Here is a 15,325-nt window from a genome sequence, read left to right as displayed (position 1 = left end):
AGTGTGTGTGTGTGTGTGTGTGTGTGTGTGTGTGAGTGCTAAAACGCTCAGAGGTCAGTCTATAAGAAACCACTTGAACACGTGACTTTGCCTGCACTGCTTCTGCAGATATTAGCTGAACTTCCTGTGATACCAGGAAGTAGATTAAACTGCATTTCCAGTAAAGCGGAGTGAGGTTTTTCTAATTATGTGCCACAGCTACTGACCATGATGTTCTTTCCTCTTCTCTTCATTTCTTACATTCCTACACAATCATGGTAGAGCCATAATACATCACCACCTATTTTGCCTGATTATGTAGCATAATTGATGAACATCTCTCTTACTCTTCTGTTGGTTTTGTTGCACATGTCAGGAGGGGATATATTATATCATGTTGTGAAATATAAAGAGTTTGGTGACATCAGCAAACTTCCTGCATGACTCTTGAGGTCCAGTTCTTATAAAATGTTTCGCTTTTCCAGTGCTTTGAAAGAATAATTTAAAACTATGTATTCATATCTGCCCCTGCATTGTAACTGCAGTGTAATTCTCCTGTTTTTTTCATGTGTTTTGATACATTTCACTTCTACTTTGTCTCTTATTAAATCCTATTTTGTGTGTCTTTTCATTTCGCCTTGTGTTCCTTTTGCATTTATGCATTTTTATGTCTAATGTAAACATGTTGCATTGCCACGTTGTTGAAAGGTGCTTTAAAAATATTCAACCTTGCCTTAGCGAGGGAAAATAAAAAAGTCTAACTGGAAACACCAGCATGTAACTAAGTAACGACTTGGAGGTTTTGATGAAAGAAGCAAGATTGAAGCCACTATTGTTTTATAATAAGACAACCTTTGTTGACACTGCAGGGAAATTGATTCAACTGTGTGATCATTTTGGAGGCTGCTGTTTGGGCTGCTGTGGAATTAAATTGATTCATGCTGACTGGTCTTTAGTATTGTTGTCCATCCCATTCATATAAATAAGGACATGCTGAATAACAGAAACAGCTCTCTTTATACTGCACTACAAACCGCAGCCACCACAATGATCATGAAGTTGACTCAGCTCCTCTCGAAAACAGCTTCAACAAAAACCTTCATGAAGTAGGATGCATTGTGGGATGTTACTGCATTTGTTTTTGGTTGGTGTACAACATAATAAACCTGCAACTGAGTGTAGACTATAATAACAGTTGAAGTGGCAGCAGATTTAGAACGTCACTGATGATAACAGCATCACTATAAACAGTGCAGACTTTAAAAGCCTCTGAAGCTGTGACTGTTTCACAGTGGTTTCTTTTTTAAAACATAGTTGTTGTCAGTTTCAGTGTCATGTGTGTTCCCACTTTAGTCTAAGTGTGACTCTGCTGTGTATACGTGCAGAGTGTACATCCGTCCTTCAACAGTCCTTTAAGAAAACAAAAATTTCCAGACTCAATATATTTATCATGTGACTGTTTATAAGCAGAAGATTTATAACAAACTACTTCTGAGAAGTGGAGGGTTTACGTGCTGACGTGCATATAGTCAATGTGTGTGTGTGTGTGTGTGTGTGTGTGTGTATGTGTGTGTGTGAGTGTGTGTGTGCGTGTGTGCGTGTGAGAGCGAGAGAGAAAGATCCATTTTGCCAAGAAAATGAGAAGAGTGGGAAACATTTAAATGTTTCTAATGTGGGTTAAAGCTTTAATCAAAGCCATGTGGGGTCAGGGGAGGGAAATGAGAGTAGCAATAAACTGTAATAAAGTTTACATTTTACAGGAGAGGCAGTTTTGGCTTCAAAATATCACAGAGTCCTACCACAGCACCCTAATCTAGTTCTACAGAAGAGATTAAAGCCTGATGCCATATAAAGCAGAGACTTTAATTCTGACAAGGCTTGTAAAAAAAAAACAACCACAGGGCTGTTCCGGTCATCAAAAGAAATGGAAAAAGAAATGGAAAAATTTCGAAGGAAATAACTATTTTCCCTTTGAATAATGTAGTTAAATGTGGAAAACCCCATGAAGTAAATATCTGAAAGTCCACTGGACTATTTGGAGCTTCCCACTATAGTTCAGGCCACTGTACAAATCTGCTCATGAATGATCCACAGGAGTGTGAGAACAAAAATAACACTAGAATAGTCGAAATATCTACCACATGCACAGCTTCCTAGGAATGGGGTGACTCTGCAGAGTGGTATGTCAGGGAAAGCTACGGGTTAATTTAAGACTAGGAGCAAAGCCTGTTGCCAATTAGGAGCAGTGAGCGCCACATGTGGGCTAGACGTAGCTATCTCCAGAAGGGGCAAAGGGGGCAGAAACCGCGGTGTGCGCAATGGAGACAAGCTAAATGTCGGTGCAACCACTTGTTCAAGATCAACCGGCACTTTATGGACAATTACTAATTTGGGCGATTTTTTTTCTCTTAAAGACATGATCAAACAAGATCTACAGGACTGAAGGATTGATGCGCAAAAAGGGGCCACCATTCACTCGTGGCCTGATTTCGTTTTTACCTTTCAGCATTGCAACATGGCACGTATCTCTACCATAATTTTACTCTGTGTAGCCTCTCTACTCAGTGGGGCTAAGAGCGTATCTGAGATGTGCAGGGGGACGCATTGCTTCTCTGGCCAGGATTGGAGACCGTGCGTCGGAGTACACTGCCAGGGGCGCACGGAGTCAGCGGCGTCCCGACGACACCTTCACAGCTCTGCACAATCCAGGCAAGGACAAGCCTACCCGAGTTACCAACAGGATGCTCATTTCAGTCACCGCCAAGCTCAGAGCGCGCCGTTAGCACCGTACACCATCATCCAACCTCAGCAGCGAGACTTTGCGCAACCAGCGGGAACGGATGGCACCAGGAGGACGAACCCGAGAACCATCACGGCGGAGGTGTTCCATCCTGGTTGCGCCGGTGGGACCTGTCCGACCACTGTCACTCACCGCCCGACGAGTGATGACAGCCCAAAATTGGAGTGCAAAGGGATTGGATGTAAACTTCCTCTTCGGATGCGCCAGAAGCCCAAGCCTTGCGTCGGAGACGGTTGCGGTACGCATGGAGGAGACGACAGGAGAGGACACTCTTCACCGGTTCATGTGACAGACAGAGCGGCGCAATTTCTGGATGAGCTTCCAGACTTCGGGTCGGAACGTGGTGCATGGATACAGTTGACATGTGACATGAAACCAGGTCAGTATAAGCCTGTGAGTGATTAGCCACAACATGGAAAGATAGATAACCGAATCTACTTTAAACGACAGCCTTCCCAGTGAGAAAATAATCTCTTAAATTGTAATAGTTTTCTTTCTTTGCCTCAGGGACCAATGAGCTTCCCGCAGAGGACGCTCTTGTGCTGCAGCTGCAGCTGTCCAAGAGCCAGGAGAAGCTGGTTGAGGCCCTCAGGGGCCAGCAGGACGAGGTCCAGGAGCTGCAGAGGCTCCTCACTGAGCAGCAGGGGACGCTGGTCAACCAGCAGAGAGAAATACTGGAACAACAGAGGAAGATGTATGACCAGATGGAGCAAGTAAGGCTGCTGTGATTGATGATGCAGGAAGATGTTGGAAGTTGTTTGTTACGGGGCAGTAGAGAAGCATGAAGTGGATGGAAAACACCTCACCTACAGAAGTTTTATGTGTTAGATGATACTGACCGCTGACCTCCCTGTGGTGGATCTTTTCCATATGGGGATCAGAGGAAGGGAATGTTCTGCACCACAATAGTGTTGCAATTATAATGATACACAGAGCAGACTGATAGGGGCTGTACTGAATAATCATACATCTATTTGAATTTGTGTACTCATAACATAAGTGATGGTTATTATTATCAGGATCATACAAAAAAAGGTTTGCACTTTTTTTTTTTTTTTTCTGCTTCCAGGTTAAAGCCCAGTACAACACAATGATGGACAGCATCAAGCAAACATCTCTCCAGAACCTCCAGGGGGAGCTAGACAGTCACATGGAAACCATGAACGGGCAGGTTAGAGCTCACTCAGTACAGCAGGCTCTCTCGCTGCACAAGGTGGACATGGAGGCCAGCGTGATGGAGGTGAATCAGGAATCAAGGGTGTACGAGTGTATTATAGTGTACAAAAAACAACCACCAGACAGTCGATATGATACCAGATGTTTCCATCAAGAGAGAGCTAACTAGTTTGTAAGAAAAGGCACTGTGATCAAAGTCATTTGTTTCTAAAGTCATGTACAAAACTTAAAAAAATAATAATGTAATTCTTATACCAGTTTGGAAATAAACTTTGTCTTGGGCTACTTCAACTAGCAAAATGGATTGGACAAGTAAATGGCATATATGCAATATATGACATCTGGTTAGCTACTCCACATAGCCATCTTTATACGATGTACAAACCTGACTGTCATGTTCAATGACATGTTTGATGCCACCAGGTGGGGCGCTCCCTGATGGCCTGTGGGAGCTGCGGTCCTGAGGAGTACTGTGGCTTCAGCAGCGGTCATCCTCGCTGTGAGAAATGTACCGTCTGTCCTGCCGGCTTCTTCCTGGTCGCACAGTGTTCAATCCACGCAGACAGAATCTGCCAGGTTAGTAGTACTATCTTCATGACAGTTGAACTAGCTCAAAGCGTGGGAGACAAAACAAAGCTTGTGGTGGTGGGTCCCTGAGTTACAGCAGATGTGTCCACTGTTTCACCACTGAATACTATCTAGAGTAGAAATTATCTAGATCAGTCATGACCCAGAAGGCAAACTAAAGAAACATGTGAACAGGATAAGTGTGTGTGCAGTGTTGGGGTTTGGGTTTGGGTTTGGGGAGGGTTGTTTTGCAGGAAGAAAGCTGGGTGAGACACGGGGTGAGAGGGAAGCAAAATATAAAGTTGTGGCCGGAAATCCAAAACAATGAGCTGAAGACGGAATCACAGAGTCGGGTGACTTTGAGTATTAATCACAGCTGCTTTGAAATTGATTCAAAGTGTCGATTTATTCATCGTTACAGGACAGAGACGAATGCCTTGAAATAGGTGATCTGTGTAGAGACCAACAGAAGTGTCTCAATACTCCAGGTAACATGAATTACTGAAAACCTTTGTCAATATTGCCTGCAGTTGATTACAACTTTAATGTCTTTTGGCCTCGCATTTGTTGAACTACAAACTTAGTTTTAGACTTAGCTCTTTGTTTCCCTATCATCAGGTGGATTCAGGTGCCAGGGCATGACAGAGCGAGAAGCCAATTCAGGAATGTGTGGCCACAGCTACTTCTACATCTTGGACATGGACGAGTGTCAGGCCTGTAATGAGTGTGATGGAGAGCCCGTGGCTTCACCTTGTACCTTTACCACAGACACCATCTGCTCCGGCCATGCTGCTGCTGGTGACAGCGCCCTGTCTTTGTCCTGGACTGGAGACGTGAGGCTGCCCGGCGCTAAAGGCCAAACCCTGGCTCACGCCTTCCCTAGCGTGCAGCTTCACATCCAGGAAAGAGGGGACACCGGTCTGCTGTCCGCTGAGGACGGGCACCTGGTGCTCAGGCAGCACGGTCTGGTCTGGCTGGATGAGAATCTCTCTGTGAGCCACGGCTGTCGGAGCTTCATCCAGTTGTGCGTGCGTATCAACAACACAGACGGCTCTGAAGGCCGTGACCTCAGTGGCATTAGGGTGGAGCAGCAGGAAGGAAGGTCGCTCCAGAGCGTCAGCATCAGCGGGGTAGCAGAAGTCGCCCCAGGGCACATGATCTCCCTCCTCCTCCGGAGCGCCAGCCACCACTGTAACCAAAGCGGTGAAGGTCTGCAGCTGTACGACCCTTCAGCAGCTCCGCTCAGCCTCCTCTGGCTCTCCCATGACACCGGTGCTGTGGCCATGACAGCACAGGCCATTGTGTCCGCGCACTACCACACAAACTATCGCCCGGTCTTCCGCACCACCTCCACCTCTGACCCTTACGTGGTGGGGCTGACTCATGATGGCCGTGGGATCCGTTTTGCAGAAAGTGGCACTGTGCGTTTCGTGTTTCAGCAGGCGTTGTACTCAATGGGCCAGGCGTGTGTGAGTGAGGGCTTCCAAATGTTGGCGTATCTCAACCATAATGGAACGGGTATGGAGCTGTGCCGTAGCTTCAAACCAGGCGTCCACTATCGAGACACATCCATATCTCTGTCGGGAGCGGCAAACGTTGGCCCTGGGGACACACTGGGCTTTGAGATCCTCTCTCCTGCTCAGTGCAACATACGGTTCTTTGGCGACGAGACAGGCATCAGTATCCTCAGCTTGGTTTGGGTCCCCGCTTCTCTCTCTTCTTCTCTGTCTGCCTCCGTGTCTCACACCGGCCTTCCCTCAGGAGCAGTTCGAAACAAGCCGCTGTTCTTCCGCCAGACCAGTGCTCAGGTGTCCCAGATGGGGATGCTAGGGAAGGGATCCAGCGATCAGAGACGAGATTTTGTCTTCAGGGAGAGTGGCACAGCCGGTGTGGCTCTGGATCTCAAACTTATTCACTCCTGCAACCTCATCAAGGTGACTCTTCTAAGGCGAAGTGATCCAGAGGGGTCAGGAGGAGGACGGGAGGCGGAGGGTTCGCGACCTGTCACTCTGGCCCAGCAGGTTGGTGGTCAGATGCCTGAGGGAAGCCAATGGGCCAGTGTTAGCCTGCGGGTGTCTTTCCAGGTTCGTAACGGCACAGCGGTGTTCTTCACAATGGACTGCGTACGCGGACGAGTCAACCAGATCAGCTACGAAACAGGAAGCGGAGTGTCAATCCTCTGGGTGGCAGCATAACATAATAAAGACAAAACTTAACCATGTTTTTTTATGTGGTTTCCAGTTCAGTAGACCAGATGTTAAGCAATTTATATGATTGTGTAGTTTCATTGGTTTGATTTAGGAGAAATAGTTTAACATTTTGGGAAAGATGCTTATTGCTCTCTTGCCTGGAGTTAAAAGAGAATATTAAAACCACTCTCATAGCTGTCTGTTACATATAAAGCTACAGCTAGCAGCCTGTTAGCATAGCTTAGCATATAGATTAGAGACAAGGGGGGAAACGTTAGCCTGGCCTATCTCTGCTTATTAGCACATGTAAAACTCATACATTTTTGTTATGTCTTGCTTGTTTAATCCACACAAAAAGAATACAAGTCGAAACGCAATAGATTGTAGTTTTCTGCCAGGCTAGCTGCTTCCCCTTGCTCCCAGCCTTTGTGCTAAGCTAACGGTCTCCTGCTGTAGCTTCATGTTTAATGAACAAATACGAGAGCGGTAAGTTATCAACATTCTCATTTCTCTCTCAACTCTTGGAAAGGAAGTGAATAAACATGTTACGAGGGTACCCCAGGGTTTTAAAAGTGTAAAAAAAGAGAGCTTGCCATGAGTCAAGTTTCATCACCTGCAGCCCGAGCAAATAAAGTGACGCCGGTAAGGGCACAGTGGCCATGTAAATAAAGTTATGGACTGTAAACTAAAACCACCTTCCTGATATGTACAGTTAGCTGAACTAGCAAGCATTATCTGGTGGAAAGTAACTAATAACATTTACTCAAGTACAACTAAAACATACTGTACTTTACTCAAATAAAAATTTGAGGTACTTGAACTTTCCTTGAGTATTTATATTTTCTGCTAATTTACTGTATACATCTGCTCTACTACATCTCAGAGATACTTTTTTAACATACTATATTAATATATCAATAAGGCTTTTGTCGTCTAAGTGGTATTAAAAAGGCCTTAAAAGTATTACATTTAACCTGCACAACCCTGGAGGTACCCTGAGTACCTACATTTGAACTATTCCTTTAAGCTGCTTTGTAGTGAGTAGCCTACAGCTAATTTGACTTTTTTATAATTTGTGTAAAAAAAAGCTCTAATATGACTTTTATTTTAAAAAGTAGCATTAAGCATCAATCATTGTATTTATATCAATGCGAGTATTACTATTTGAAGGGCCTATTCATTTCTACCGAAGTAAATGATGACTCTAAACTATTTCTCACGCTTGAGTCTTCTGCTTTTTCATGTGCTGTACTTCTGTCTTTTATTTATGTAATTCAATTACTCTGTTGACGCCAAAAGACCTCCAGCTTATCCCCACTGTGACTACAGCATTTTCTGCTGTCACCATAAGCGGTTGACTGGTGCTGCTTTCATTCAGGAGTGGGTTTTTTTAAGAGCATGTGTTTCATGTTAGCCGCCATTCTTCTAATGTGAATATCTACTGCAGTGCATGCCTTGTTTAATGACCACTTTCTGCATTTCATGGACTTAAAGAGAGTCATGTGTCTCACTAAGGACTCGTTGACACTAAACTGTCCTGGAAAGACAGCATGCTGTCTTGAATATTAACACCTTAAGATATAGTCACTGTTTACTCAAACTAGACTGTAACTAAGTGTATATTTGATGTTTTATATTAAATAAAAATAAAATTGTTTTGCTGGATTTTTTTGCGGCTGCACTCGTCTCATCCCCAAAATCTCCCATATAGAGACTTTTCAGTTCATTAAACATGTTTCATGTTTTATTCAGCGTTTGAAAGTACTTCGCTTCACCCTCTCGTGTCACTGCTGATTGCAAGAACCAAGATGGCGACGGCCAAAATCCCGAACTCGAGGCTTCAAAATGGCAGCAGACCACAAACCAATTGGGTGACGTCATGGTGGCTATGCCCACTTTCGCCACACAAAGTATGAACAGCGTATTCGTTTGTGATTTCGAACAGAGCCATAAGCTTACATGTACTAATCCTATCATGAGATGTGCCACAGGACAAAACGTGGAGACTGAATTGAACATGTTTGCTCCAGGCAGAAGCTGCCAGGTGTTTCCTATTACACATCAAAGAACAGAGGTTCTCTATCATGCATTCAAACAGTTGAAATTATATTAGCCGGGTAGTTAACCTCCTAATGGCCTTCCTACGCACGTCCACCGACATCCCCTCTTATTCTTAATGTGCTGCTGCTCTGCTTTGGCACAAGATCAAAAAGCGTATTACGAACCTGGGCATATGTTCTATGAAAACCAGTAGACCAGTTGATGTTATAGTTTCAGCCTTTGAAGCTATGACCCCAGGTTAGTGTGTGTTATAGATTATTCAATAAATCATGACTTTTAGGGAATTAGTGACATTATTATGCAGGTTTGTGTCTTGAAGGTGCTGGAGTCTCTGGGATCAAAAGAGTGCCGACACAACCATTTCCCGCTCCAGTCGTCTAATTCTCTCTAGTTCAAGGTTGCTTGACCAGATTTTACTATGAATAAAGCATGAGCTGCACAGTTTATAAACTAAGCCTTGTGAAAAACCTTTGTTAGAAACTAGACGGAAGACAACAAGCAGACCTGAGTCGAGTGACAAAAGAGAAAGAAAGCGTATCATGAGACAAATTAAATTAAATTCTGATGGATGACTTGCTGGGTGAGTTATTGTGGTCTGACGATGATAAATGCTGAAGGAAAAAGGTCAGAGCCCCACAGGATAAAGAGTGGGGCTCTGTCTGGCAGGGCTAGTTGCCCTTACACATTAGCACTCTGGGTAATAGAGCACAGATGGAGGGAAAGACAAGCGTATGAGTGTGTCGAGTTGGTGTGGGTGTGTCTTTAGGAAGGGCATAGGTTGTTTTGTATGCATGCATGATGGAAACACAGATGTTAATGATTAGGTCCTACCTAGAAACATTATCACATTGCTTTGAGAATTTCTTCGGGATTCTCTGCCAATTTTCACAGCCTCCATATGCAAAATAAATCATATTGAATGCCATAACACTAAATTATAACAAGTGATATACTTAAAAGGAGCAAGATGATTTAGTCCATTAATCTGTGAAGTCTTGCATCATGTTCCATGGGGATTGTACGGAAATTATTAGGGAATGAGGAGAGTCATGAAAGGGGAATGCTGTGAACAGTCTGACATTTTTAAGAATGGAAGAAATTGTCCGTGCAAGTTTTTCTTTTTTTTTAGATTAATTGCAAAAAAAAGATGCTTGATGCTTTTCCTCTGTGGGTGATTAATCTTGAATAGAGTTGTAGGCTACTAACTTAATACTTTTATATTGAGATATTAGGTGAATGGTATTGCAGTTTTCTATTCTTATTAGGTGGAGGATATTGCAGTGTTTTTTTAAGATTTACACTCCGCACCTCTGTGTTATATTAACAGGCATGTGTGGTGCACACAGCCCTCTCAGCCAGAGAGATAGGCAGGCTGCCAAAGTGTAGCATGAGGTGGCCGTAGGGGCTACTGGGCTGCACATGGTGCACAGACTGTGGATATACAGGTAGCAAGAATGTGCATAAAGCAAGGTTTTCTTCAAACTTTGCCCGTCATACTGAAACAACCATTACATCAAGGAATATGAAGTGAAAGAAAGATACAGAGGAGGAGTGGGAGAACGAGAAGTAGAAAGCGGGGGGGGGGGGGGGGGAGAAAGTGAGAAAGTGAGAAATCTGCATCTGGAAGCAGTTCTCACTTGTTTTTAACTTTTTTCCCCTCTTATCTGCTTTTAAGGCGCCCCACTGTTTCTGCGCTCTCTATGAAGTCTAAATGTTTTGCTCTAGATGTCGTAAAAAAACCAAAACACTTTTATATGGCTTGGGTTATGAAGCCACCACAACTAAACATTATGAAGCGATAGGCACAACAATACATCTTACAGTCATTTTAGCAGACGCTTTTATCCAAAGCGACTTACAATTCAGAGTCTATCACATTTCTACACCGTAGGCACAGCTACGGGAGCAATTTTGGGGTTGAGTGTCTTGCTCAAGGACACATCGACATGCGACTAGCAGAGCCGGAGATTGAACCGCTGACCCTCTGATTGAAAGACGGCCCTGCTATCCACTTAGCCGCAGTCGCCCCTCATCTTTAACATCAGAGCAAAATGTTTAGAATAATACCAAAATGTTCAAGAAACAGTAGCATACAATAGGTTGTGCAATTATTAAGAATATTATACAATTGATTCCCCTATGATTTCACCAACTGTCATTTCTTCCTGAAATGCACAACATACAATACAGCTTGTGGTGAACTACTGCCCTCTACAGGATATAAAAAGAACAATCTTATTTTGATGGAAAAAATACATTACTGCATATGTATGCCACATTATTTTAATGCCATTACAACAGATTAACAATAACTTCTTTCAGAATTTACTGTTTTCATTTGCTATATGACAATACGACTGTAGATATCAGTCTTATACATTTCTGTTATCTGGGGTTTAAATATAAATTATGCTATAATTCCATACATGGGTGCAGACAGTGCTTATCAGTGGTTGTCCTACAGGGCAAAACATCTTTTTTAATGTTATCATCGTCTAAGGACGCTAAATGCACAATCATGTCCAAGTTTTACACAATTGTTATGTAGGACTATAACTGTAGTAAATCTAAATGGAGTAAACCGTCTCATAAAGTGTGTAAACGTGAGAAGCAGCATGTTAGCTGTGACTAAAAATAACACTACAAACAGTTAAAAATCCCACATGACATTTAGGGACGTGGTTACAAAAACCCAAATACTGCATACTTAAAAAGAGTGTAAGCTTTTGATATCAGGGTAATATATTCATGTATAATTATTTCTCTAGTGTACACAGATATCAGAGATCAAACGTGATAATTCGGCACTTAAGTGTCGAGTGTTGCAGCAAAAAGTAAATTGCATCGCTATCATCTTATGAGAGGCATCTTTGAGGCAAATGGTTAATGGATGATGATGAGACAAATGAGTAAGGTGTCAAATATAAGCGGCCATATAATTTATGTTGAGCAGCAGCTTAATGTTTACAGCCGTGGGATACGCTTGAAATGGTGGACTACAGCTGAAACATGACAAAGACTGTGAAGCTGTTGATTGTGAATAAAGAACTGGACTAACGCTATTCATTTGGATAAATACATTAACACGATGCTCAGCTGCACAAGTTCCACATACATTCAACAATGCTGCTGTAATATTGGTAAAGGATTAAATTCATTGTATGTTGGAATAAAATAGTTAGAGAAGTGTATCCAAAGACTATGAATGTAAGTTTACCATTTAGAAAACACAGTATAAGATAATGAGTTGGTTTTTGGTCCATGCTGCAATGAGAACTGACTGTCACAAAGACGTCCACGAAGGGAATGAGTAAGAATAGAAAAAAGGAGTATAAAGAAGAGGAGGAAGGGTGAGAGAGGAAAGACTGTGTCACGATGGTTAAATAAGGCCTGTAGGAAGGAGGGGGGAAGTTTTAGTGCAGGATCTCGATGAGGAGGCGTTTGAAGTCTCCACCACACTCTGAATCCAGAGCGTCTTTCAGGGTGACATCGTATTTCTCCAAGTACATGTCCTTCACTGTCTCCAGGTCGATCTGTGGGTTAACAAGATAGCACTGCTGTCACAACAAAATCCCCCTTTTTAACAGCTGTTTTTTTTTTTTTTTTTTTTTTTTTTTAAAAATGGGATTGAACATGAACATGGCCCTAGAGCACATTTAAGACCAAAGTTTAGTTTGGGTAATCTGGAAATAAGTTAGACGTTTGACTAGCCTCAGAGCGGCCTACAATCATCCGAATGAGTGCGTCTTCATCGGTGCCCAGTCCCTTCATGGCGGCATTAATGCGTCGGGCAAAATACAGCTGCGGGTTCTTAGCACACCTGACTTTAAAACACACACAAAAGCAGGAGGTGTTATTACAAGAACTGATATTTGATTTTTCATGGCCGTTGAAGAATTACAGTATAACCCACCCAGAGTTGTGTAGCACTCCTTCAGAGTTCCTGTTGCTTCAGAGTCAATGGTGTCCAAAATGTCTGTTCCTGAAAGCTGCAAGTTTTTTAATTATAAGTTAACATGATAACTTATAATATTGATAATGATGTAGCCCATTAGAAGCGTTTTTTCCCTTACCGACTCATAGATCTTAAAGGTGGCCTGAAGCTGCATGTAGTTTCTGTTTGTCAGGATGAAGGTGAAAGTGGACTCATCTGTGCCAAATCTGCCTTCTCCTGCCTGACAGTCACAGAGGAGGAAATAATGCAGCAACATTGAGTATTAAGGATAATTCCTGTTTTATTACAAACTTGTGTTTGCCAACCCCAGACCTCAGCATCGCACTGGTTCCCCACATCACTGTCTCTGCACACATTTATATATTTGTACAGAGTTATCAGCATGAAATTTGAGATGAAGCTTCACACCTTAGTTGTGAATTTCCACAAAAATCCCACAATCCTGTTCTGTAATTAAAAACCACACTACAGCATAACCACAAAAACAAGCTTTGATTTAATAAGATCTGTACTTGTGAGATTTGCCAGTCATCCTGGGCTCACATGCTCGAACATCTAAATCTAGGATCACATTACCATTATCAAAATACGGGTATTATTTAAACGGCAAACTCTAGTTCGAAGGAATCGTGCAGCACCTCAGAACGTACCTCAAACAAAGATGTGGCATCCTGTTCGGCTAAACCCTCATCCACTTCATAGCCCTCTTCTCTGCTTGCCTACAGATATGAGAAGAGGGGGACACAGAGATACAGAGGGGAAGAAAGGTTTAAGTGGATGGATAAGGGAGGCGATGCACGTATAGAGAGTGAGGGCAAATGTTTAGTGAGGTGAGGAAAGGTCAAAAAGATGGATTACTAAATAATCTCAGGCATTTAATGGGATAACAATCATCTGCTCCACATCAATTGGAAATCTTTGAAGGCCTCTTTGGATAGACGTCGCTGTAGAACATGAGTCACACTGCGTTTGTCTTTTTGTTCTGGGGGAAGGAAGCGAGAGAGAGGGGAAGCAGAAACGGTCTGGGAGCGCTGAAAAAGTTGGCATAGAGGCCGAAGCATGCCAATGATGTGACGAACGTCTCAGTGGGCGAACCACAGCATGGACAACAATTGTGAGAGCCATTATCAAAAGGAAGCAAAGTTGTGTTCTTCTTCTCTTTATGGCTTCCATCCAGATTCAAGACTTCCACCTAATTGTGCTTGAAAATATGGAGACTTTTTTTCTTCTTTGTGTAGTGCAACTCCCCTTGTCACCATCAATGCTGGAAGTGTCATTACTGTTTAAATAAAGTCAAAAATAAAGAGTCTTCACCTGCAGCAGTGACATCAGCAGGTTCCTCACGTCTCCACTGGTGTCATCCTCAATGTCTGCCTCCAGTTCACGCTCATGCACTGTCAGGTAAGAGGCAAATATAATGCTATTCTTTACACCATCAGCACATGTACAATATCTGTATTAAATTCCTAAAAGCAGAGTGCTAAAACATATTTTGAAACACCCACAACATTATGACACATATATAACTTGGTATGTATTCGTTCCACATGCTGGTTGAGTTACGAGTCTTTTCAGTATGAGAGGAACATCCTATTGTTAACAGTTTGTAAGCTACATGACTCATTATGGAAGACAACTCACCCTTTGCATAAGTGTCCTTGAAGCACAAGATGTCCTGTTAGAAGTAAAATAAAGATGACACTGTCAACAGCGAAAACAAATAGTGCGTATCCGCCTTCGTGATCCAGATCCACCACAAACTGTAATGGGTTCTTTCTTGGCTCGTGCTACAAGCTTACATAAAGTTTCATGAAAATAGGGCCGGTAGGTTTTTCCTTAAGTCTGCTGATGAACAAACAAACATAAACAATAAAATAATGACCTCCACACAGCTTAAGTTACTCCGTTTTATTGACTAAATACATTTTTTAAAACTATAATAACCTATCATATTATTATATTGAACCTTTTAAAAACCAGATGTAAGAATACCTTATTAGAATGTGGTAGCCAAAATGGAGCCCATACCAGAATGTTTTCTTTGAATAGAAACTCAACTGGCAGTGACTGCATAGACACCAAGGCATGAAAATAGAAACATGTAGTATTAAAGAATAGTATCAAATATTGACAGACCTGATTGGTGGCTGTGCACAGGATCTCTACCAGTACATCTTCGTCCGTCCCCGCCCCCTTCATGGCCTTCCTCAGCTCCTTGGCGAAGAAGATATGAGGAGACTCCAACATGGCCATGGTGGCATTCTCAAAACTACCTGTCAGCTCCTTCTTCAGGACCTCCTCCAACTCCTGAACAAAGACAGAATCAACTGCATGCATGTGTGCGAGTGTATCTAAGAAAGAGAGACAAGACGTGGAGGCAGGTACTTACGTCATCATACTTCTCAAAGTAGGCCTCTTTGATCTCCACGCGCTGAGCTGCAGAGCGATTGGCCAAGATCTGAATAATGGGCTCTTCATCTGTGCCTGGAGAATATACAGCAGCGCGCACACACACACACACACACACACACACACACACACACACACACACACACACACACACACACACACACACACACACACACACACACACACACA

At 42.9% G+C, this 15,325-nt stretch overlaps 1 protein-coding gene across 2 annotated transcripts in view; it reads right to left on the bottom strand.

The window, feature by feature from the left end:
• Positions 1–11,039: 11,039 nt before the first annotated feature.
• The window catches only part of LOC116393306 (annexin A13-like), a 6,008-nt gene continuing 1,722 nt past the window's right edge, over positions 11,040–15,325 (bottom strand). The window contains exons 3-11 of one of the 2 annotated variants that reach the window (XM_031865498.1): positions 15,117–15,211; positions 14,864–15,034; positions 14,369–14,402; positions 14,042–14,121; positions 13,378–13,446; positions 12,846–12,947; positions 12,686–12,761; positions 12,484–12,596; positions 11,040–12,305 (exon numbers count right to left, since the gene is read on the bottom strand). In XM_031865498.1, the coding sequence (XP_031721358.1) occupies positions 12,186–12,305; positions 12,484–12,596; positions 12,686–12,761; positions 12,846–12,947; positions 13,378–13,446; positions 14,042–14,121; positions 14,369–14,402; positions 14,864–15,034; positions 15,117–15,211 (860 nt within the window). In that variant the 3' untranslated portion in view covers positions 11,040–12,185. The remainder of the gene's footprint in view (positions 12,306–12,483; positions 12,597–12,685; positions 12,762–12,845; positions 12,948–13,377; positions 13,447–14,041; positions 14,122–14,368; positions 14,403–14,863; positions 15,035–15,116; positions 15,212–15,325) is intronic. The other variant, XM_031865499.1, reaches the window with a different exon arrangement.

This window comes from Anarrhichthys ocellatus, unplaced genomic scaffold (genome assembly GCF_004355925.1).
Source record: "Anarrhichthys ocellatus isolate YVR2014 unplaced genomic scaffold, GSC_Weel_1.0 scaffold32, whole genome shotgun sequence".
NCBI classification, from domain to species: Eukaryota; Metazoa; Chordata; class Actinopteri; order Perciformes; family Anarhichadidae; genus Anarrhichthys; species Anarrhichthys ocellatus.
The sequence above is the reverse complement of the archived record's forward strand: the minus strand, read 5'-3'. Positions and strand labels throughout refer to the sequence as shown.